The sequence below is a fragment of the Coffea arabica genome, chromosome 8e, assembly GCF_036785885.1.
Source record: "Coffea arabica cultivar ET-39 chromosome 8e, Coffea Arabica ET-39 HiFi, whole genome shotgun sequence".
Taxonomy (NCBI): Eukaryota; Viridiplantae; Streptophyta; class Magnoliopsida; order Gentianales; family Rubiaceae; genus Coffea; species Coffea arabica.
The window spans coordinates 40,942,739-40,967,523 of record NC_092324.1 but is presented as its reverse complement, the minus strand read 5'-3'; the positions used below and the strand labels follow the sequence as shown (position 1 = coordinate 40,967,523).

The 24,785-nt window shown below is 35.5% G+C and overlaps 2 protein-coding genes across 2 annotated transcripts; one reads left to right on the top strand and one right to left on the bottom strand.

Moving 5' to 3' along the window:
- The first annotated feature begins 3,603 nt into the window (after positions 1 to 3,603).
- Positions 3,604 to 5,624, top strand: LOC113703537 (premnaspirodiene oxygenase). Its single transcript, XM_027224934.2, has 2 exons — positions 3,604 to 4,714; positions 4,826 to 5,624. The coding sequence occupies exons 1-2, from the start codon at positions 3,800 to 3,802 to the stop codon at positions 5,441 to 5,443; spliced, it is 1,533 nt and encodes a 510-aa protein (XP_027080735.1). The 5' UTR covers positions 3,604 to 3,799; the 3' UTR covers positions 5,444 to 5,624.
- A 2,016-nt stretch (positions 5,625 to 7,640) lies between these two features.
- On the bottom strand, positions 7,641 to 9,899 carry LOC113704777 (zinc finger BED domain-containing protein RICESLEEPER 2-like). Its single transcript, XM_027226651.1, has 2 exons — positions 7,791 to 9,899; positions 7,641 to 7,697 (listed from the first exon to the last, which is right to left on the bottom strand). The coding sequence occupies exons 1-2, from the start codon at positions 9,897 to 9,899 to the stop codon at positions 7,641 to 7,643; spliced, it is 2,166 nt and encodes a 721-aa protein (XP_027082452.1).
- Between the last annotated feature and the right edge of the window lie 14,886 nt (positions 9,900 to 24,785).

Here is a 24,785-nt window from a genome sequence, read left to right as displayed (position 1 = left end):
TGCAGCGTCAGAGACGCCCGTGTATGACCTTATCCGAGTGATGTATGGCTCTTATTGTTTCTGCATAAATTTGAGGGACGGCATTGAGATTTTTGGTGATTAACAGAAACAATAAGAGCCATACATCACTCGGGTATGGTCACCAAAAATCTCAATGTTGCCCTCAAATTTATGCAGAAACAATAAGAGCCATACATCACTCGAGGAAGGTCATGGTCATGTCCGCTGGCTGCTAATCACCAAAAATCTCAATGCCGCCCTCAAATTTATGCAGAAACTATAAGGATCGAAGACAATCAAGTAGAAGAGATAAACAATTTACAGATCACAAATGTAACAATAAGTAAATAGAAAGGAAAGAATTGCAAACCAATTAACTACCCAACTCCTCCTGAGCTTATAGATTAATTTAAATAAATTTCTTCAAGTTGATGAATTAGTTCACCTCCTCCTTGCCCCGAACACCCGTCGGTCAAGTCAGGAAGTTTTACTATCCCTCAGGACAACCCTCACAGAGCTACACTCATGAAGTATTCACTCACAAATGAAAAGCTTACAATGAACCTCACACCACTAAGATTACAAATCTTCTTTGATGAGTATTTTCTCACTAAAATCACTCTAGATATTTTGTATCTTCAGTGTGCAAAAGTTGTTTTATGTATCTTAACAACCACTATTTATATAGGACCAAAAAAGTGCCTTATTAAAGCTTCCAACGGATAGAAAGTAGCTGAATAGTCAACTAGCCGTTGGAGTATCAGACGTCCGGTACTCCTGTTTTTTGCGTCCGACAGCAGGCAGTGAGTTTGAGAAATTTTCTTCAATTATATCGGACGTCCGATGCAAGCTCTTTGTGCGTCCGACAGCAAACAAAGAGATTTGAGAAATCATCTTGTTTCTATCGGACGTCCAGTGGAGACATATTCAGCGTCCGATGGTTTCGTCGATTTCGAAGAATCCTATCGAACGTCCAAAGCATGCGTCCGAAGTTGTGCAATGATTATCGGACGTCCGGTACTGTCATCACAAGCGTCCGACAGCTTTCAGCAATCTTTGTTTTCTTTCAATTGCACTTGTTCATGGAATCAAATAACTTCATAACTGAAAGTATATCTTGAAGAAATATTAGTATTATCCATTGTTTTGTAAACATCAAAAGTTAGGAACCAAGGTCAACAAAAACAATAAGAGCCATACATCACTCGGGTAAGGTCACCAAAAATCTCAATGCCGCCCTCAAATTTATGCAGAAACAATAAGAGCCATACATCACTCGGGTAAGGTCATGGTCATGTCCGCTGGCTGCTAATCACCAAAAATCTCAATGCCGCCCTCAAATTTATGCAGAAACAATAAGAGCCATACATCACTCGGGCAAGGTCATCGGGAAAGGTCATGACCTTGCCCGAGTGATGTATGGCTCTTATTGTTTCTGCATAAATTTGAGGGCGGCATTGAGATTTTTGGTGATTAGCAGCCAGCGGACATGACCATGACCTTACCCGAGTGATGTATGGCTCTTATTGTTTCTGCATAAATTTGAGGGCGGCATCGAGATTTTTGGTGATTAGCAGCCAGCATAAATTTGAGGGCGGCATCGAGATTTTTGGTGATTAGCAGCCAGCGGACATGACCTTACCCGAGTGATGTATGGCTCTTATTGTTTCTGCATAAATTTGAGGGCGGCATTGAGATTTTTAGTGATTAGCAGCCAGCGGCTTGGTTGGCGGAACTAAGGGTGTGCATTGAATTTGAAATCGGTAATTTGAGAGTTTGAATTTGAAAATTTTGGTAAATTGAGCCTGGTAAATTTCGACTTATTTCGTTTTTGAATTCAAAAGTTTCAAATTCAATTTCACTCTGAATTCAATTAGGAATTCGGTATTCTACTGAATTAACTGAATTTATATATTAAAAAATTGGTTTGGAATTTATTTTTTAAAAAATAACCTAGATTAGTTGGCTTGAGGTATTATAATATTATTATTATATAACATAATGACTTACATATATTATATATTACTACATATGTGAAATTGAAATTGAATTAGGTAGCTGAATTCTAATTTTAATTTGTGAATTCGAAATCGAAATTTTTGCTTTTAAGAATCATGGCCCAAAATTCAAACCAATTTCACCACTTTCAATTATGAAAACTCTGTATTCCTTTTTGTTTTCCAAATTTTCGATTTCAAATTTCCTAATTCAAATTAAATTTGGTCGGAAAATCGAAAGTTTTCAAATTTACACACGCTAGGCTGAGCTAGGGGTGGCAGGGACGGGCCCCTGCCTCCTGAAATTTTGAAAAATTAAAATTTTTAATTTTAAAAGTTAAAATTTTAAAAAATTTTATGTGTAAATTTAAACTTTTGTCCCTGTAAGAAATTAAAAATATTTCAAGTTATATACTTAAGTTTTAGTTGAATTAGAGTTCGTCCCTCAAGCAAAATTTTCTGATTCTGCCTATGAGTGGCTTGGAGCCTTTGACCTTCTTGGCTTGACAATGGGCAAAAAGATTATATTGAGCAAAAAACTGAACTAAAATATAAGGGCATTTATGATTTAACAAAGCAGTATGGTAACTGTGGAGGCCAATTGTGGATTTGTCCACCTCGGCAACCGTCTTGGGGAGCAGGGGAGCCTGGACTCCCTGGTGGTCAAGAAGGTGTTAGGATGGTACCGGGAGGGGCCTCCCCAGGATTCGAACCCTTGACCTTAAAGGTCTTTGGATTGAATGCCTGGTACCAATTGGGCTATAGTGCAATTGGTACCAGGCATTCAATCCAAAGACCTTTAAGGTCAAGGGTTCGAATCCTGGGGAGGCCCCTCCAATACACTTTATCCCCCTACAATTTAGTGATTTTTCATATGACCCTCTCGTAGTTTCAAAAACTATACGTAACTCCCTCATAATTTGGTAAAGTGTCAATGTGATGGAAATGATTTTTTGTAACGGAACGTAAGAAAATATCGATAATATCCTTATTTAAAAATTAAAATGATTGAAGTGATCAAAATATATAAACTTAATATGTATGAGAATATCCGCAGCCAGTTGCTTTCAGCCTTTCCTGCCAAGTTTGACAACGGGGAAAAGTAAAATATTGAGCAGAAAAAATAACCAAAATATAAGAGCATTAGACAAAGCAAAATCCTAGATGCAGGTTTGACACTTTTATATCCTAGAACTGGAGGACGAAATAAATGAAGGTTGGTGAACATACAACACTCGAATTAGGAACAGTTGACTAGTTGGTAATTGCCAACACTTAAAATATTTTCGGAGAATGCTTGTCTCGAATTGGGCTTGGAGGCAAAGGAAATGCCCAGTCAGGTGGACGGTTGGGACTTGGGAGTCGGCTGTATTGACTATTGACCAGGCTCGATTTCAACCGTCTTTTAAAAATTTCTGAACTCTGAAATAGACAGTTGTGATCCAGTCGAACCAGTACGGCTCTAATCTCACCCATCCACAGCCTATGTGGTTGACCACAGAACAAAGGAGCTGAATCCATTTGTCTCGAAGTTTGATAGTTGCTACTTACGAGCACAGTACTGGGTTTTGGACTAAAATAGCTATTGAATTACTCTTTAAACAACTTTGACAAATTTTTTTAAAACGATTTTGACCAATTCATGTGAATGATCTCTGCAAATTTTCTTCGAGTAATACGACATAAATTAACTTCATTTCTTTGGTACAGCACTTCTTACCTGGTCAAATTCCAAGGATCACATAACATATAGTATAAAGAGAAAGAAGGAGCTCACACAGCTCATAGAACAGATTAATCCCATGACGATGGATACCCCCTTCAATTGGATTGCTTCCTTCATTTTCCTTGCCTTCATTTTAACTTTAGGAAAGAAATGGATGAAATCCAAAACAGTAAATGCTACCCAGAAGCTGCCACCAGGTCCAAAGAAGATACCTTTCATTGGAAATTTGCATAATTTGCTGGGTTCATTACCCCATCATGCTCTCGCAAAGTTAGCTAAAAAGTATGGTGATCTGATGCATCTACAGCTTGGTGAAGTATCAGCTGTCGTGGTGTCATCGCCACATTCGGCAAAAGAGATTCTGAAAACTCATGATCATGTCTTTGCAGACAGGCCGGAAATCCTAGTTGGCAAGATCATATGCTATGACAGTTCAAGCATTGCATTCTCTCAATACGGAGACTATTGGAGACAAATGCGGAAAATATGCGCCATGGAACTACTTAGTGCCAAAAGTGTTCGATCATTTGGCTCTATTAGGCAAGATGATGTTTTGCATCTGATTTCATCTATTCAGGGTTCCACTATTGGTGGACAACCAATCAATTTGACTGAAGAAATTTCCTCATTCACAAGTTCCATGATTTGCAGAGCAGCATGCGGAAAAGTCTTTAGAGAACGAATTACGCTCATAAAATTAATGAAGGAAGTATTGTCCCGAACGAGTGGGTTTGACATCTCTGATCTGTTCCCATCCCAGAAGATTCTCCACCGTCTAAGTTGGATGAAGCCCACATTGCAGAAGCTGCACCACAAGATTGATGTGATTTTGGAAAGCGTAATCAATGAGCATATTGAGAACTTAGCAAGATCGAAAACGGTGAATGGCGAGTTCGGCCAAGAAGATCTAATTGATGTCCTATTAAGGATTAAAGAAAGTGGTGACCTTCAATTTCCAATTACCAACAAAACAATCAAGGCTATACTGTTTGTAAGTATTGGTTATACATATACATATGCATATGTGTGTGTGTGTGTGTTTGTGTGTGTGTGTATATTGTATCATTTTGGTATAAGATAATTGTGCAATTATATGATGCAGGATATGTTCACGGGGGGAACTGAAACTTCGGCCACATTGGTTGAATGGGCTATGTCTGAGATGATAAGAAATCCAAAAGTGATGTCCAAGGCACAGAACGAGATTAGAAAAGCCTTCTTGGGAAAGGAAAAAATTGAAGAGATGGATACTGAAGGTCTAAGATATCTTAAGTTAGTGATTAAAGAAACTCTAAGATTACACCCTCCTCTGCCTCTGTTGGTTCCCATGGAATGCAGGAGGCAATGTGAAATAGATGGATATATCATCCCTAGCAAAACAAGAGTCTTCGTTAATGCTTGGGCAATCCAAAGAGATCCTAAGTACTGGGATGATCCGGAGAGTTTTAAGCCAGAGAGATTCCACAACAATCCAGTTGATTTCACAGGAACACAGTTTGAATATCTACCATTTGGTGGAGGAAGGCGAATTTGTCCAGGAATTTCATTTGGTTTAGCCAATGTGGAGCTTCCTTTAGCTCAACTGCTGTACAACTTCGACTGGAAACTCCCGGGTGGTATCAACTCCAATGGCTTAGACATGACGGAGACCTGCGGAATAACAGCACCAAGAAAAAACAAACTTTGCTTGGTTGCCACCTTGTATGATCCAACCGCTTGATACGCCAACCCCCATAAAGATAATAAGGTTCACTTTTGGCGATCAGCTGAATATCACCAGTTTTTTTTTCTTCTCTTAAACATTTCTTTGTGTTTCATTTCAGTACAGCTGCAGCTGTATGGTTGTTGGACTTAGGAATGTCAAAAAAAAAAATAATAAAAGTTCTAAGCAATTGAACTCAGCACCGGGTTTTAACTTTTACTAGTAATTGAGCTCAAAACAATTAATTAACTAGTAGATCTGACAATTAAAGACATGCATAGATTTCCATTTAGTTATAGTTGATCTTTATTTGAATTTGAAATATACTTTGGAGCTTCAAAGCGCAGGGTTTGTCAATCCTTCAGATCTGTTTTTCTTGTTAATTTTTCATCAATTTGTAGCCATTGCATGTTTTGTTGTATTTTCTGCACGCATTTAGTGTAAATCTTATGAAGTAAAATGAAATAGTGATGTTTATAAGGAAAAGTAAATAAAAATCAACGAGAGTACCACAACATCTGACAAAGGTCTTGTTTATTTAATTTAACATTTGCAACAGATGGTAATCCAATTTGGCTAAACATAGCAATAATTTGTTATTGGATTCATCTTCATCGTAGATGGAGATGTAATGATAAGTAATTTTCCTGCCATGCTGTGGCAATAAATTGCCTTCAACATACTATCCTTCTCAATTATTTCTTACATTTTTCTTTTCCAAACAAATTTCATGTTTTTTCTAACGCTTTGTGCTGCATAAAAATGATCATAGCAAGGAACAGTTGTCTTACGTGAATTAACCACAAAATATATATATATCATCCTTAATGCTGAAAGATATAAAACGATCATTTAGTGATCCATAAGACCAATACAACTACATATGATAATATAATAATCAAAACTTCAGTGGAATAATACATAAATGTCAAAACATTAGGCCTTTTTCACAACAAATATTCATAGTTTGGTACAATCTTATTGTAACATAATAAGAATTTTAAGTTTTATGTACCACAAATAAGAATGGCCCAAAAATATCTAAACCTATGAAACTTTTTGTTGGAAATTCACTTTCATTAATTAGCTTCTATAAAGTAGGAGGGAATAAAATTGGAAAAACATTTGAAAGAGAAAGAATGGAATAAATGGCTAATGACGTGAAATTTTAATTAAACTCAACTCTTACTACCACAAGTATACATGTCGTACATGAGTATATATAGTCAGCATTCGAATGTCGATCTCACAAGAAAGATTAATCAATTACCGATACTATTCTAACTCCTTTATTATTTAGACAAACACATATACGAGTAAGTAAAACTATACTACAAGCATGAACTAAAATGAAGTAAAAACTATAATAGATTGGACTTCTAACTACTTTTGCTAGTGAATTTCTCAAGTTAATTGATTGTCATTACCTTATCTAGTTATGGTAATTTCCTAAAGTATGTGATACTCGTAGAGCTGTAAACGAACCGAAACGAACCGAGTATCTCATGTTTGAGCTCTGTTCGTTAAGCGATTCGAACTCCGTTCGTGTTCGTTCGTTAACTTTCGAACTCTAAACCTGTGTTCATGTTCGGCTCGTTAAGTAAAGTTCGTGTTCGTGTTCATGTTCGTGTTCGGCTCGTTTATGTTAAACGAGCCATTCGCGAACACGCTCGAAAAGTTCGAATCCAGATTATTCTAGGCCTTAAATATGCCACACAAATCATTAATCATTCTAAAAAATAATTAAAATACTAAATGACTAAATTCCATCATTCATTAACTGCATAACCAACATTAACATAAAAAACAACAAATAAAACAAAGTAATTTGTCCTTCAAATATAAAAATCCAGCCATAAGACAAGTACAGATTTGCTCCACTTCACAATTTGACTACTATTACATCCACTTCATCTAGCCATTTGAATCCATCAGCCACGGCAAAGAAAATGAAGTAACTGGACCAAATTCATTGTAGTTGAAAAGAGCTAGGTGGACCAAGGCATTCGAATTTTTTTCCCCAAGACTCTGCAAAGAATAGAATAATAATCAACTACAAAAGTTTTCAATCAGTTTTAAAAATATCAATCAAAAGGAACTAGACATCATACACGCATATAGAGGAATTAAGAATGACAAACATTGAAAATTTCCACACAACCAACTGAAGACTGAAACTTTAGAAATTAAAATGAGTACAATGAGCTGCATCCTTTCAATCTGGAAGTATAACTTCTTCATATGCCTTGAAGTCATCAACAATTGATGATTCCTACCAAAGGAAAAAATGAATCAGAATTAAGTAAGAATGGTAAATTTATAAAAATTGCAGAAATAAAGAAACATAACATATATGATATATTACCTTTAAATGACTTTTTGAAAGGCCATGCAAATTTCGAACCCAATTATTAGCGCAAAGTAACATTTGTACTGTGTCAACAGACATGGAAGCACGACGATCATCAATGACTCTCCCACCAGCGCTAAAAGTAGACTCCGAAGCTACAGTAGTAACTGGAATAGCTAATATGTCAGCAGCCAATTTTGACAGCACCCGAAATCTCCATCTTTCCTGTCTCCACCAACTCAAGACATCCAAATTTGCACTCGTAGCACCACTGCATCTCTTTTCACTCAAATAAATATCTAATTCAGATTCTTCTGGTGGCATTTCTTCTTGGCTACTCACATGCATTTCAAACTTAGCTTTTCCAGTTAACACATTTTTTCCAATTTCTTCTACCACCATAGAAGTTGAACTACAAGCATGACTAATTTCAGCTTTTCTGCGTTTTGGCAACTGCACATCCTCAGCAGAACATGGAGTGAATGAAGAAACATACTCATTATAAAGGTCATTCAAAACCTCTTTTATTTCAGCAATGTATATGGGAGCTGCTTCGCTACCATAAATAATTGGAAAGGCATAGTCAATGAGTACCATTTTATATCTTGGATCTAAAATTGCACCCAAAGAAAGCAGAATATTACTTTCACCCCAATATTTATCAAATTTCGAAGCCATGCTTGCAGCCATAGCCCTTATATGGCTAGAAGGATTAACAGATTTTTCATTCAGAAGCTCCTTGATTCTATAAAGCTCAGGTAGGAAAATGTTGGCAGTTGGATATTCACTTCCAGAAATCATATTAGTTATTTCATGAAAAATACCCAAAAATTGACACACTTCTTCAACTCTCATCCAATCATATTCACTAGGAACATAATGAAAGCCAAGATCAATGTCTGCATATCTCCCAAACACATCTTTAAATTCTACAGCTGAAGCTAACATCAAATATGTCCCATTCCAACGTGTTGGACAATCTAGAATCAACTTTCTTGGAGATAAACGAAGCTGTTTCTTTATCTTGCTGAATTCAATGAGGCGGGACTCAGAATAATTTAGGTACTTAATCCCCTCCCTAACAATATCAATCACTTCTCCAATTTGACTAAGACCATCCTGCACCAAAAGATTAAGTATATGTGCACAGCAACGAACATGAAAGTATTTTCCCCCAACATTTAATTGTTTTCTCAACAAAAAGTCATCTTTCAGCCTCCTAACACACACATCATTGTACGAAGCATTATCCACGGTAATACTATAAATTTTGTTCTCTATGCCCCATTCATTAAAACACTTGTTAAGAGCATCAGCTATAATAACTCCAGTATGTGGGGGAGGGACATTACAAAAATTCAACACACGCTTTTGTAGCACCCAATTGAAATCAATAAAGTGCCCAGTTACAACCATATATTGAATTTTTTGATTTGATTTCCACAAATCTGTTGTGATACTGATTTTACTGACCCCCTTTAGCAATGACATCAGCTTCTTCTTTTCCAATTCATAAGTAGAAATGCAGTCTTTCTTCACAGTTTGCCTACTAATCTTTATATAATATGGAGAAACAGCTTTCATGAACTTATTAAAAATTTCATGATCCAACATTGCAAAAGGGTATTCATATGCCAAAACCATATGGGATGCAAGTTCCCGTACCTTAGCATGATCATATCTAAAGTTTGTTATTGAGGTCATGCCATCCGATGGTGTTTCTGTTGTGAAGGAAAGAACTTGTTGTTGCATCCTTTTGTTCCCCTCATCTACTAGTTTCTTTTGTAGACAATTCTTCAAATGCCTAGTGTAAGTTGTTGTTGTGCCACTAGCATTCATCTTCCATACCTCTTTGCAATGTTTACATGTCACTTTAATTGATCCATCAGTTTGAGGTTCTCGATCCATGTCACTCCATACTTTAGACTTCAACGTTCTACTCTTTTTTTGAAATGGTTTAGCCTCATTTGTTTCCTTGTTTTCAGCAAGTATTTCAATGTCAACATCTTCATGCATCTCATCATCTTCCTCTTCACCACCAACAAGTATCACATCTTCATTGCTAGGATCCATAATAGGACTTGTGGAAGAGCCTTGATGTGAATTATAAGGGGAGCTTGACATTCCCTATTTGATGAATGAAAAATAAAACTAGTAATCAATGAAAAATTAACCAAACATATTCTGCAAAATTATGTACGAAGCAAAGACATAAAATTAATACATGCTGAAAGTACTATTGGTAGTTTGGAATTCTTTAAAAAATAAGATCAATGTTCAAATAAATAATTGCCTTTCAAGTTTCAACCAAAAAAAAAAAGGCAAGCGAGAAGCAAAATATGCTCCTCCTACAACTACAACTTGTCAAGAATTAACAACAGGAGAACAAAACAAAGTGGGTAGTTTGGAATTAATTCAAAAATGCTAAAAGTAAATAATATTGGATAATGCTTCCCCAACACCCAAGACTTTGAATAATCATTAAATTCAAATTAGGAATCTGCATAGCCCATTCAGGGCGTATGATTGCATTCCTCACCCCACCCTCGGATATAGTTACTGCTTAATTTACTTCATTTTGAAATAAAATGGACAAAATTAAATAACTGCAAAGAATAATAGTGAATTCTGATTACGAACAATGTGTTTTGATGCGGATACGGGTGTGCAATAACTTCAACCTTGGGGCAAGGATCCTTTGATCAACATTGGTGGTCCGATGACAAGATCAAGAACCAAGAAGGTGAAGGAAGCTTTACGAGCCTTGATCATTCACCATACAAGCAAGGAGCAAGCTAGGTTTGAAGATTTGATGGACCATGAAGTTACTTTGTTCACTTGTACGTTTGAAGTGAAGGAATGATCTCATACTTGTTAGCTTAGTTGGTAGTTGTTTTAAGACTGTCTAGTTTAGTAGTTGTTAGGCGTTGAGTATTTTATTACTTATCGGGCCTTATCGGAAAGCCTTAAAGAGCTAGCTCTTTAAGCTCTTTTATGCGGACCGAATCTCTTCCAGGTTTATGTGGGCCGGATTTTGCCCTAGTTTTAGCCTATAAAAAGGCACCTCTTGTAAGAGTAAAAGACAGATTATTACAACCAGAAATCGTGAGGAATTTTCCTTCAAGTTCTTAATCGAACTTACTCTTGAATTCTTGAGTTCATGGCTTAGGATTCAATTCAGACTTTATCGATTAGCTTGTTCCCTAATCGTGGTGTCGCTTCATCCATCCTTATTTGCTTAAGGTTGCTGATTACCTTTGTGTGTCAGAGGTCTTGAGTTCATGAGAACAATCGAATTCAATTTCTGTTGGGAGAAAAGATCCAACTCTGATAATTACAAGGTTGGGAGGTTCTAGGAGGGTCTTCCCCTAGGGTTGCCTATATCAGTTGGTAATCAGAGCATCAGGTTAATTCTCTTTTAATTGAAGTTGTTCATATCTTGTTAGTTTGTGTCTTTTGTCAAAAAAAAAAAAAAAAACTGTAGCGATTACTGTTTATCGTTACTGTTCCGAAATACTGTTCATCGTACTGTAGCGACTGTTCACGTTACTGTTCATCCGAGTCAAAAAAAAAAAACTGTTTGGGTGTTGTCTTTTTTTTGTGTTTTCTGTCCAAGTTCTTGAGTCTATTATACTTGTGTTTGGGTTGTTAGGGTTTAAAGACAAAAAAAAAAAAAAGAGTCACGTACCTTATATTGTTTTAGTGTTCAAGTTGCTAGAGTATTGCTGGAATTTTCTTTTGAGTATTGCTGAAATTCTGTTTTGCCTATTTCTTGAGTATTGGTTGTTGTTCTTGCAAACCCTAGACACCACAACATAATTTGGGGAAGTTCTTGAGCTCCTTGAACAAAATTCTTGAAATTCTTGAACCACCAAGTCTTGTTTTGAAAGTTCTTGAATAATAAATCAAGAACTAGGGCCTTCTTGAAATTTGCATAACCTTTCATTCGTTTTTCTTGAACTTGTTGGTGTGACCTGAATTTGTGTTCCTTGAAGAGCCGAAGCAAAAAAAAAAAAAAAGAGAACAAAAAAAAAAAGGAAGAAGAGAAGGAATCGGCTCTCACACAAAGGAAATCAAGTTTCCCAAATCTTGAGTTTCCAATTCTTGATTGGTCTCCAATTCTTGATTAGTCTCCAAATCTTGATTGGTTTCCCAAAAAAAAAAAAACTTGAGTCTCCAAATCTTGATTGGTTTCCAATTCTTGAGTTTCCAATCTTAATTGAATTTCAACGACCCCAAACTACCTAACCAGACCCCAAGCACCCCAAAATCAGTTTCCAAAACCAAACCTAAACCGTCACAAACACCTTAGCCACACCGCCTTTAAATTCTTGGGTTTCTAAAATCGGTTGAGCTAGTCTTTGCGAGCCGATTTCCCTGAAATTTGAGGACTGGTTCTTGCATTATTTGAACATCCCAAAAGCACCACTTACCCTCCAAAATACTGACCAAAAACTCAGCAAAACAGTAGCTCAAAAAAAAAAAAAAAACAGTTCCAGCTTCGGGTAGAACTTGAAGGACTTTTGGTTGAAGGAAAATTCCTCACGATTTCTGGTTGTAATAATCTGTCTTTTACTCTTACAAGAGGTGCCTTTTTATAGGCTAAAACTAGGGCAAAATTCGGCCCACATAAACCTGGAAGAGATTCGGTCCGCATAAAAGAGCTTAAAGAGCTAGCTCTTTAAGGCTTTCCGATAAGGCCCGATAAGTAATAAAATACTCAACGCCTAACAACTACTAAACTAGACAGTATTAAAACAACTACCAACTAAGAGATCATTCCTTCACTTCAAACGTACAAGTGAACAAAGTAACTTCATGGTCCATCAAATCTTCAAACCTAGCTTGCTCCTTGCTTGTATGGTGAATGATCAAGGCTCGTAAAGCTTCCTTCACCTTCTTGGTTCTTGATCTTGTCATCGGACCACCAATGTTGATCAAAGGATCCTTGCCCCAAGGTTGAAGTTATTGCACACCCGTATCCGCATCATTACGCACGAAAAAAAAAAACAGTTCCAGTTTCGGGTAGAGTTTTTCTAGGATTTACAAAATTCTGCTTTGTGTCTTATTACTTGCTTATAGGGTAATTAATTCTGGAATTTTTGAGAGTTTGAGTTGTTTTAAGAACTTTGAGAAGGAAAATTGAGAATGAGTGTGTTTTCCTTGAGTGATACACGAGTGCTTGCAAGGTAGACTAGGATACACTTGTTTTGCAGGTTGGACAATATGTCTCAAGAAAGGAACATGCCTGAGCCGTCTGAAACCGACGTGTCACTCAAACTGGTGCTCCAAGCTCTTCAAAAACAAGCGGAGAGACATGAAGTTGTAATGACACAATTATTAGACAGATTGGCTGCCATTGAGATGCGAGGTACCGGAGATACACACAATAGGGTTTCGAGTGTTCAGAGTGCTAATCATGATGCGGATGATAAGGGATATCATTCTAACACCTCCTTTCGATCAAGGAAAAACCAAAGGGGAGCGAGGGAAGGTCGAGACCGACCTAGGAGAACCGATGACAATATTGGTTCCATTAAGACCAAGATGCCTACCTTTCATGGGAAAAATGACCCTGAAACTTACTTGGATTGGGTTAGGCGAGTTGAGCAAGTGTTTGAAGTCCACAACTACTCTGAAGAGAAAAAGGTGAAACTTGCAGCTATTGAATTTCAAGATTATGCATCTATTTGGTGGGAGCAAGTATGTGCCACAAGGAGGAGAAATAGGGAACAACCGATTGACACTTGGACTGAAATGAAGCAAGTGATGAGGAAACGATTTGTACCTTCCTATTATACCACGGACTTGTACAATCGGCTTCAATGACTCACTCAAGATTCTAATTCGGTTGATGAGTACCACAAACAAATGGAGGGAGAGATGATAAGGGCCAATGTTCAGCGAGAGAACGAATCTCTTAAGAGGAGAGATTCCATGCAATCTACCTCTTTAAAGCCGGTTTATACAAGAGGTGATAAGAAGCTTCATTCAACATTTTCTAGGCCTAAACCTAGAGTTGAATCACCTCATGAGGAGACATTTTGGGAGACATATCAACGTCTTCTACACCAAAAACAAATGGAGTCAAATGGATGCTATCAAAGTGAGTTTTCTAAGAAGGAGATAGCCGACCCTATTCCCAACAAAGGACTATCTCATCCTATTGAACCATTTGTTGAGGAGGTTGATAATGAGAAAACAATCGAGGATGTTAAACTAGATAAAGAGATGGAAAAATCTGATGAGATGAGTGGTAAAAAGGAAGAAAAGAGAGAAAGTGAGACGATTTTGAGCAAAAATGTGAGGGCTTATTGTTTTCCTAACGAACTTACCTTTGTTTTATTTAGTGTTTCTTCGTTTGTGCAGATTAAGCAAAGTCAAGTGAAGTTAGTCATGCCATGCTCCATTCCAAAGTCACTTGTACAATTCATTAGTTTCCATGGAGTTTGTCTTTTAGGAATTAAATCTATTTGGGATCACCTCATGGAACAATTTCAATTCAAATCTGTCCATACCAAAGGGGAATCAATTCAAACCAACCATGAAGGGAGAATTCTAAACTTTGACTCTCATTTACTACCTATGGTTCATTCTTCATCTTTACCTTCTTTTGAGTATAATTTCCATCCTAACACTTGTATTTCTTATCCAGATTTTGAAGGAAAGTGTAAAAGGCTAGCAATGCCTTCTCAAGTTGAATCAATTGCTGGAAGGAATAATGAAGTGGCAAAGGGAGTTTTCACACTTAAAACTTGTTCTATACCTTCTTACCATTTAGTTGATAATGTACCATTACTTCTTTACCCGATTTCAAATTTGTTTCAAGTTGAAGTTTATTTTGTTTTTGTAGGTTGTAAAGCTGTCCACAATTTTCCAGTTTTGATTCAAGACTTACAACCTGATTTTGTGCTTATTCCAACTAAATGTGGTGATCTTTCATGCTTATTCACTCCGCCAAAAGCTGGTGGCCAAGTGCTCAATTTGTCAACTTCAACTTGTGCTAGTTCGAGTAACCCTTATGAAGTGGAATTCAATTGTTTGCTACCTTATATTAGAGAGTTTTGGATTGCTACTTGGGATTTTAACATGCCTTACACAAGCTCTTTCCTACCTTGGCGCATGTTCTTGTTTGAGAGCTTCCCGAAGCTGACCAAACGACATGCAACATGGCTCGTAGTCATTTGTCTACTTCCAACATTGCTGTCCTTTAAGCGCACCATCGATTTGTGGACAACTCACTTTCAAGAGGAGACTTTGAAGATTCGAGGACGAATCTTTTCGAGGAAAGAGGGAATGATGCGGATACGGGTGTGCAATAACTTCAACCTTGGGGCAAGGATCCTTTGATCAACATTGGTGGTCCGATGACAAGATCAAGAACCAAGAAGGTGAAAGAAGCTTTACGAGCCTTGATCATTCACCATACAAGCAAGGAGCAAGCTAGGTTTGAAGATTTGATGGATCATGAAGTTACTTTGTTCACTTGTACGTTTGAAGTGAAGGAATGATCTCATACTTGTTAGCTTAGTTGGTAGTTGTTTTAAGACTGTCTAGTTTAGTAGTTGTTAGGCGTTGAGTATTTTATTACTTATCGGGCCTTATCGAAAAGCCTTAAAGAGCTAGCTCTTTAAGCTCTTTTATGCGGACCGAATCTCTTCCAGGTTTATGTGGGCCGGATTTTGCCCTAGTTTTAGCCTATAAAAAGGCACCTCTTGTAAGAGTAAAAGACAGATTATTACAACCAGAAATCGTGAGGAATTTTCCTTCAAGTTCTTAATCGAACTTACTCTTGAATTCTTGAGTTCATGGCTTAGGATTCAATTCAGACTTTATCGATTAGCTTGTTCCCTAATCGTGGTGTCGCTTCATCCATCCTTATTTGCTTAAGGTTGCTGATTACCTTTGTGTGTCAGAGGTCTTGAGTTCATGAGAACAATCGAGTTCAATTTCTGTTGGGAGAAAAGATCCAACTCTGATAATTACAAGGTTGGGAGGTTCTAGGAGGGTCTTCCCCTAGGGTTGCCTATATCTTGTTTTTTTCCCCTCCTTTTTCTTTAATCATTCTTTTTCTTTAGCTAAACCTAGGGAAACAGTTCTTCGGGTGTTTCAACTTAATTAGTTTTCTTTTCTTTTTAGTTTTTGCTTTGAAGAAAGTATTATTTCTAAAACTTTTATTAACATAAATTTGTCCACCATTTTTTAGGTGAAATTTCAGACATTCTTTTTTAATTTGTGGCACTATGCTTTTTTATCTTAAGTTTTCAGTGTGAATTTTCAAATGTACCAATAAAAATCTTTTAAATGACTATAAAATTTCATGGCTAAAGAAATCATACCTTAATAGTTTTAAGTAATTTCCCATCATATGTTTTCCTAGTAACCTTTTTTTAGTTTCAAATCTGCATTCTATTGACGTTATTGCAATGTTGCAAGACCAAGCCGAAAGAAGAAAAAAGAATGGGTCAATATTGGTCATTATAAAAACGGCAAATATCTTGACTCCACCAAAATTTCAGCCCTCCTATTACATTAATTTGTACAGAATTCGCCTCTACCTTTGGATTAGGAATAGCTAATCTTCATTCCCCTGTGAGCATAATAGGAGTATATGTACTAACCAGCAATATTGGTCATTATACCAGAAGCAAAAAAAAGTTGGGACTAGGAAAACCCTTTGACTGATTAATAAATGTGTCTTGATGAAAGTAAAAAAAGGAAATGATATGCACAAGAAATATTACATTATTCCAAGATTTCAAGTATTAGATGCCAGAAGACGAAGCTACAGCTGAAGACATCAAGTGAGGGACAATTTGGCTAGCATTAGTGCTAAAACTTTGACCCCTTCAAGCTTGTAATCAAATTCGATCTAATGAATTCAAAAAATTCCAGATTGAGAAACACAAATTCATAGATCTGTGAAAAATCATACCGAATCAAAGGAGGGAGGCATGCGATCTCCGAAGTCAGCCAGCCACCAAAGATGTTGATTGGGGCAACTGAAACTCCGGTCTCTCTCAGCAGCAGACAACCACCATTAACAATCGAAAACTTGAAGCCACAAAGCAGAGGACCAACTTAGGCTCCACCCCCAAACCCAATATCCAATTTTAAAAGACAAAGAAAATCTAGCTAGCTTATGTGATAGGAGATTTGGACGGTAGAAAGTCTAGAACAGCAGCGGCCAACGGCAACGGGGAATGAAAACAAAAGTAAGGCTGGAAAGGGCAGGGGAAAGTTTTAGAATTTCTTATGAGTAACCCTAAAATTTATCAAATGACAATTATGTCCTTGTTCACGAACGTTCGTTAAAATTCGCGAACATGTTCGTGTTCGCTCGATTATTAAACGAACACAAAATTTCGTTCGTGTTCGGTTCGTTTAAGGTTTTCGAACGAGCTTTAACGAACACGAACGATCCGAAACGAACCGAGCTAACGAACAGCTCGGTTCGTTTAACAGCTCTAGATACTCGTTTTTATCGATGTACTAATCCTACTTTTAGCTAATCCATACTACTTTCATAGTTATGAAATCAACTACAAGCTCATGAAATTCTATGAAAATATTATACAGGGGAGGAGAAAGAATGAAGAACAAAAAGAGAGAAAATAGGGGAGGAGAAAACCTCCAGAGATTCTGAGAAGTAGGGTTTCTATCCAGGGATTGTGGCCAAAAAGCTTTGTTTGATGAGCAAAATACAGCATCACAAGCTGAGGGAAGAAACCAAGAAGGGTTTCTAAGAAACCCTTCGTGGTTTCTATCAATTCTTTGAGGGTTTCTTTGCGGCTATTGACAAGGTTCCCCTTGCACTCTTGTTTTATTCAATAACCCCCTCGCTAGTTGCAAGTATACATGTCGCTTTGTAGTACAAAAAAGTTAAGGTCGATCCCTTGAGAAGCACTCACAATTACTAGAATTTAATCCTACTTTATTATCTAGACAAACCACAACAATGAGAAATAAATTCTACTCTAGATACTAATGTGTAACAGCTATAAGTTAGTGGATGAACTCAACTAAAACACAAGTTCTAGAATATGGAATCAACCGAATGTCCTTGTCTATAGCTCAAATGAATGATAAATGCTACATCACTTATCTTGCTAAGGACTCATTCACATATGGTATCCGAACTCGCTTTCACGACAAATCGAGTGTCACCTATACAAGTATTTTCCTACTTTCGTGGTGAAACAATAAACATGGTGCCATTAAACTCAAGAATATACTAAAACCCACCTAGTCTCAACAATACTTTCGTGTGCTAAGATCCTAAACTCCATCTAAACCGGTTCCATCATCATCTACCAGTTTTCATTGATAAATAACAACTAAAATAATTTGTAAATGGTGATCAAGCATTCACAAATGTTCAAGCAAGCTTAAATGAACTAGCAACTACAAAAGACAACATTCATTTACTCATTCAACACAAGGCATCATCCACTCCTAGAACAAATATATTAGATAGACATGAAGAATAAACTCATAAAACTTAAATCTTTGATGAATCCCAACATATATCCAACGAAATAAAGAAAAAGGGAGAAGAAAATGCTTATTCGGTTGAAGGAACAAAGATCTCCAAGTTCCAAATTCTCCTTGGTCTTCAAAATGTCAAGATTACATCAAGAATTCATCAAGAGTTTTGCTAAAAGTCTGATTCTATTATAGAGAGAGAAAGTGCAAGTTCTACTCTAAGAAAGTAACACCTATCTTCTATTCTATCTTCTTGATATCCCAACAAAAGTACCTTTCTCTTCTTCAAGAAACTTCTTCCTCAAAAAGTCTTCAACCACCCTTTCTTGAAACAAATTGATATTGAAAATGACATAAAGTTGCAAAAAGGTGAGAAAGGTTGATGTTTTAGATCCAACTAGCAGCTGTCAAGATATCTTAGTTGTCACCAGAAAAAGAGTTGAAAAGGTGGCATCAAGTTGTGCAAGTTGCGCAACTTGGAGATTTTTTCTAGTCAAGTATACGACGCAGTGTCCAAAATGAATTTCACTATCCGGTGCCATATACTGTTAAACACCCCATCTTCTAAAATTCTCTGATGAGTATCTGGTGCAGTATCTGGCTTGACTTCTGCTATCTAGCATCATATATTTTCTCTGCGACTTGGTATCCAACGCCGCATATCTTGTCTCCCTGCCATAACCAATTTAACAAATAAATCTTTCCATTTTCACACAATTTTTCATACTTTGCCTACTACATCAACTAGTTATTACCTAATCATGAAAATAGCCATTCTCATCATCATTTTAAGCCCAATTCCACCACAATCCATCCTAAATATGTACAAAATATTAGGCAAAATATATTCTTGTCAGCTACAACTTTCCAACTTGAGTGATTTTTTGTTTCTTCTCCATCCTTGATGTCACATATAGGGACATTTTGCATTAGTATTTTGGGGCTCAAGCAGCTGCTTTTCTTGACTCTTTTATAAGAAGAAACACATTATGCATTAGACAATTTTTAGTTCTTGGCATCAAGAACAAATTTTTCCTCTCTAGCTTAGTTTAACTTAGTTTTAGCTCTAGTTTTCATCTACCTTAAAGAAGCTTTTTGTTTAGCTCAAAAATGCGTGACTAAAGATCATGTATCAACAACGCATGACATACATTTGGGGGTGCCTTTCATGCAACAAATTGTGGTGCTTCCTTTTTACTTTGACTTTTGAGTTAAAGTTGTAGGACCCATATTTTAAGAGGGTAAATGCTGAAATTGGATGTAAACAAGCTTTCTATTTTGGGTATGTGACAATTATTTTGGGACAGATAAAAAAGGAAAGCATGACAACTTCAATGGGACGGAAGAAGTACTATATTTTGCACCTACTAGTTCACCTATTCTTACTTTAATATTTGTGAATGTTTGATCATCATTTGCAAGCCATTATTATTATTGTTTATCTATGAAAGTAGTTAACCATGATGAAAATGGAATAGGTGCACACACAAAAGTTGTGGTACACTTAAGTGGATATTTTTGGTATTTCTTAATCTAGATTAAGTTTTTACTTGTGATTTCACTACAAAAGTAAGGAAATTATAGTGTTGGCTAAATTCGATTCATTGGCAAAAGTGAGTTCCGATGGATTGAGTGAAATACATCCTTAACAAGACAAATACATTAGTGATAGTTAACCATTTCTTCCATAATTAGGTGTATCTAGTGGATTCTACACCCTAGAACATTTGTGTTGAGTTCAGATTCTTCAAGTTCTTTAATTTTTCATTACATTGTTATAATATAATTGTTGATTTACTTTTGTTGGAATTCTCATTAGTCTAGATAATAGAGCATGTTAAGAACCTTGGTAATTGGTAGTGATCATTGTGGGATCGATCATAATTCCTTGATATTACAAGCTACGATTCGTATACTTGCAGTTCACAAGGGTTTAGATTTAAAATTTAGAATGTAGGTTTGAACCTCATAACATTACTAACTCACATAAGTCTATTTACCAATGTTATGTCAAAATAATTTGAAAATAAAAAAAAACTACAAACCAAGCAAAACTCCTACTAATTAGTATTAGATCATATAGAAAGCCTAAATAATAATTTGTTATAGCATATAAGCAGTGAATGTTTGAAATGTTAATTACATTTGGCAATTGTTCACTTGATAAATGATATTGAGAAACATTTAAACTTTTAAATTTAACAGTCTAAGCTTTTAAATTTTAACTAGTTTCTTGTCCTAAACCTATGTTTTTTGAATCTTCTATTTCTTATTGAAAATGTGCTTTCTAAGTTCAACAGGAATGCATATTGTTTAATTTGATTAAATATCTATTAGCCCCCATGCAGTTTATGAAAAACGATGAACATCTCTGCTCTAATTCTCATAATGTTTGTGACGTATCCTATAAAGAATTTTGTCCATATAATATTAAAAAGTATCTCACACAAAATGAGTATTTTCTTGAAATAAAATTAAACACCATGAATACAATTCTAGTGCTAATTACTATTGACATGTTTCTCAATAACTAAAAGACGATTACCTAGTCTTCTAGTGCTTGCGCAATATACAATATCTCTTTTAAATTTTGAATATTGGACAAATTTAATGTACTGTCTATAATCTTTATGCTGAATGTTCGCCTAAATATAATCCTGAAACATAATTGCAAATTGAATTCGTTATTTTGAAGAACTTAAGAGTGGCAAAGCACTTACTTTTCAAGTTGAGGGCGGTCAACTACAATTGGACTGTAAATTTAGGGGGGAGGGTTTGCTGCATTTAATCTATAAATTTACCCTAACTTTAATCTTTTCTAACTAAACAATTGCCTAATTTTTGAATTCATAGACAATAATAGAGAAAATTATCTTAAAATCCACTATTTGCTACTAGCAATTAACATCTACTCTAACTATACATCTCAGACCTTACTCTATTCTTCTATTTCTTCTACTTTTTTCTTTCACAAATAATAGTTGACCTATTAACATGTTTAGAAGATTTACCCTATTTATTATGGACAAACACTTGGGTAGATCTAGTTTATGTAGATTACGTGGCCTAAATTTTGACACGCCATCTCACCAACCCAAGAATTGAAGATGTGGCAAAATTTGGACCATGATAAGTGCATGTCTTGCACATTTGCATATGGTTGTTTATGTGTATATTAGTGTGTTTTCATTTAAATTTGAGTCAAATAATTAGGTTTTTAGTTAAGTTTTGCATTTTGCGATTAAGTAAGAAAATTTGCATTTCTATCGACTTAAATGCTCAAATTTCATGTTTTTTTTATAGGTTTTGATAATTCAATCATCACTTGAAGGGAAGTGAGAAGATACTTGCATGATTTTTGATGATTTGAAGTGGAAATCATATGACATGAAGGACCAAAGGATGAAATGCAAGTACGAAACAAGGAGAAAAGCATTGGCAGCAATGATATAGTTTGGTACATTGGCTATAACTTGAGCTACAAAGCTTGGATTGAGATGCTTCTTAAACCATTTTAAATCTAAGAGGAAGTGCTACAATTCTTATGAAGGCATCGAAATCCAGTTCTTACATTTTTATAGCCAAAAGTCCAAATTACTGAAGCACTTTTCTTCGACAATGCTGTCTGACCAGTCATTAATATTTTGGCCATAACTCAGTCCACAGATCTCGAAATGACTTGATTCTTGAGCCATTGGAAATATATCTCAAAGGGTTACAACTTTTATGTTTTGCATAAGAGCTAAATCAGTAGAAACAGGGAAGAAATCCAGCCAACAATCTGTGCATTCGAGTCAGAATAGCAGCGTAACTTGTGCAACTTGAACAATAATTGAGCCTTTCCTTTTCCCTATAAAAGGGACTCCTCTTAGACGAATTTTGCAGAGAAAAATGGGGAGAAAAACACCATCAAAATGTAGATCTAAAACTAGAAATCCTTAGTTTTTCTAGTCTAGGTTAGATTAATATAGGATTAGTTTAGAATTAGTGGGTTGTTCTTCAATTCTTGTATTAGCTCAACAAGGAAGCAAAGAGAGATGAAGATGGAGAAGTTGAGTTCTAGTGACAAGGATTTGATCTCCCTTAACACTTTAACTCTTTTATTTGATTCCTTTGTTAGTTTTAATACAAGATTGGATTGTATTTTCATTTGCTTTATCTTTAGCTAAAGTTTCATGCCTTGGGTTGGATGAACTTGCTATTATTTGTTTGTGAGATTTTCTTGGAAGGATGATGCTATTGTTTTGAGTTAGTTATTTAGCACTTTTGTTCTTATAATCATGATTAACTGATCATTAATTGTGATTATTTGAAGATATTGGATTATCAATGATAGTTGTAATTCAATATTAGTTCAAGAATGTGCTAAATTTAGGTAGTACACACACAAAAGTAGAGGTGCACCTTTGTGGCTTGTTTTATAGTAATTTCATAGAAGTTCATGAACTTGTAGCTAATTTTATAACCACAAGAGTAGGTATAGATTAGTTATAAGTATAGTTGATTCACTACGAGAGTAGGTTTCACATACATAAGGAAATTACGCCATAACTAACTGAGGTAGTAGTGTTCAATTACCCAAGTAATCTTGCTAGTTAAGACTGGTTAGAAATTCCATTCCCCAGGAGCTTTCTATTGTAGTTTTCACTTCATATTTTCGTATGTTTATAGCTTAGATTTACTTGACTTGCATTTATGAGCGTCTAAATAATAAAGAAGTTCGAATAGCATCGGTAATTGATCAATCTTCCCTATAGGATCGACCCTTAATACCTTATACTCAAACATGACCTGTATACTTGTAGTTGTGTGTGAGGTATTCAGGAAATTACAAGTTTAAAACTTGAGGCAGGGATTGTTTTTATATACACGCCTATCAAGTTTTTGGCGTCGTTGTCGGGAAGGATTTGTTCAATATCAGTGCTAAGAACTACTTTATTAATTTAGACAATTTTACTTGCTTTTCTTGTTTTTGTTGTATTCTTATTTGTTATGTGTGGTGTCTTGTTAAGTCTTTTATTTTGTGTTTAGTGTTATTTTTATATGTGTCGAGTTACCTATTTTTATTGACTAAACTTATTTTTGAACAACTTTGAAGACATGTTTAGGGACTCAAGGAGAGTAGAATACAAGGGCAAATAATGCTTGAGAAATGAAAGATTGGCAATGGATGGTTACCAAGTGCAAAGCTCCTTGAATAGAGGTAACCAAGAAATTACCGAAGGCATTTCGTTTAAAGATGGTTTATAGAGTTTAAAGGCTAAACTTGATGTTATAACATTAAAAGTTCAATTGGACACTATTACACACATGCTTGAGCAAAAGAAGAATGTTAATACTTTTAATTCTAATCATATAATTTGTGACTTGTGTGGAGATTATCATGCTACTCATACATGTATTCAAATACAAAATGTTGATTATTATGATGAATTTGGGCATTATAATTCTTGTTTTGATCAATGCAACTCTAGTTGGGGTAATTCTTATGTTTACGGTTGGAATAATCAATGATCATATAGTGATTGTTTATGTTCTTATGATTACTGACCCGAATTTGTCCAATTTGAATCTAAACCATCTTGGGAATTTGCAATAGACAGGTTAGCTAATGCATTTTTTACCTTGGCAATTGGAAAGTGAACGATTAGCTAATGATTCTAATGTATCTTGGGAGTTAGCTAGAAAATTCTTCTGATCAATTTGATTTAGTCATAAAAAAGCGTGCTAATGCGACTGACGAGCGCAGAGTATACATATAATAATTAGTTCATCCACAGTCAAATTTTACATTTATAACATCCTAAATACCCCATACGCAATTTTTCTGCAAGTATACAGATCGTGAACGAGTATAGGGTATTAAGTATCAATCCCACAGAGAAAATTTTCAATTACCTGTGGTTTTCGAACTCCTTTATTATCTAAACTACCATAAAAATAAAAGTAATGAAAATAACACTAGAAAACTCCTAAAGGTATCGAATTCCTTACTACTCTTGCAAATAAGATTATTAGTTAACTAAATGCTATTATCTTGGTTAGTTGTGGCGTAATTTCCTAATGTATGTGAAACCTACTCTTGTAGTGAATCAACTATACTTGTAACTAAATCATACCTACTTTCAGGTTATAAAATTAACTACAATCTCATTTATTCTATGAAATTACATAAAACAAGTCACTAAAGTCACAAAGGTGCTTCTCTATTCTCATGAGTGAACTCCCTAAGTTTATCACTTCCTTGAAATAGTGTTAAATCCCAATTCTCATTGCAAACTTAACACCTTAAGATTATCACAACTAATGGCCGGTTAATCATGATTGGAAAAGCAATAGTGATAAATAACTTGCTCAAAATAATATCATCAAATAATCAAATAAACATCACTAACAAGATATAGAAAGTTCATTCATACTTTAGGCATAAACTTTAACTACACATGTTAAAAATACAAATCCAAACTTGTATTATAACTAAACATGAAATCAAATACAAGAGAGAAAGTAGTAGAAGAGATATCA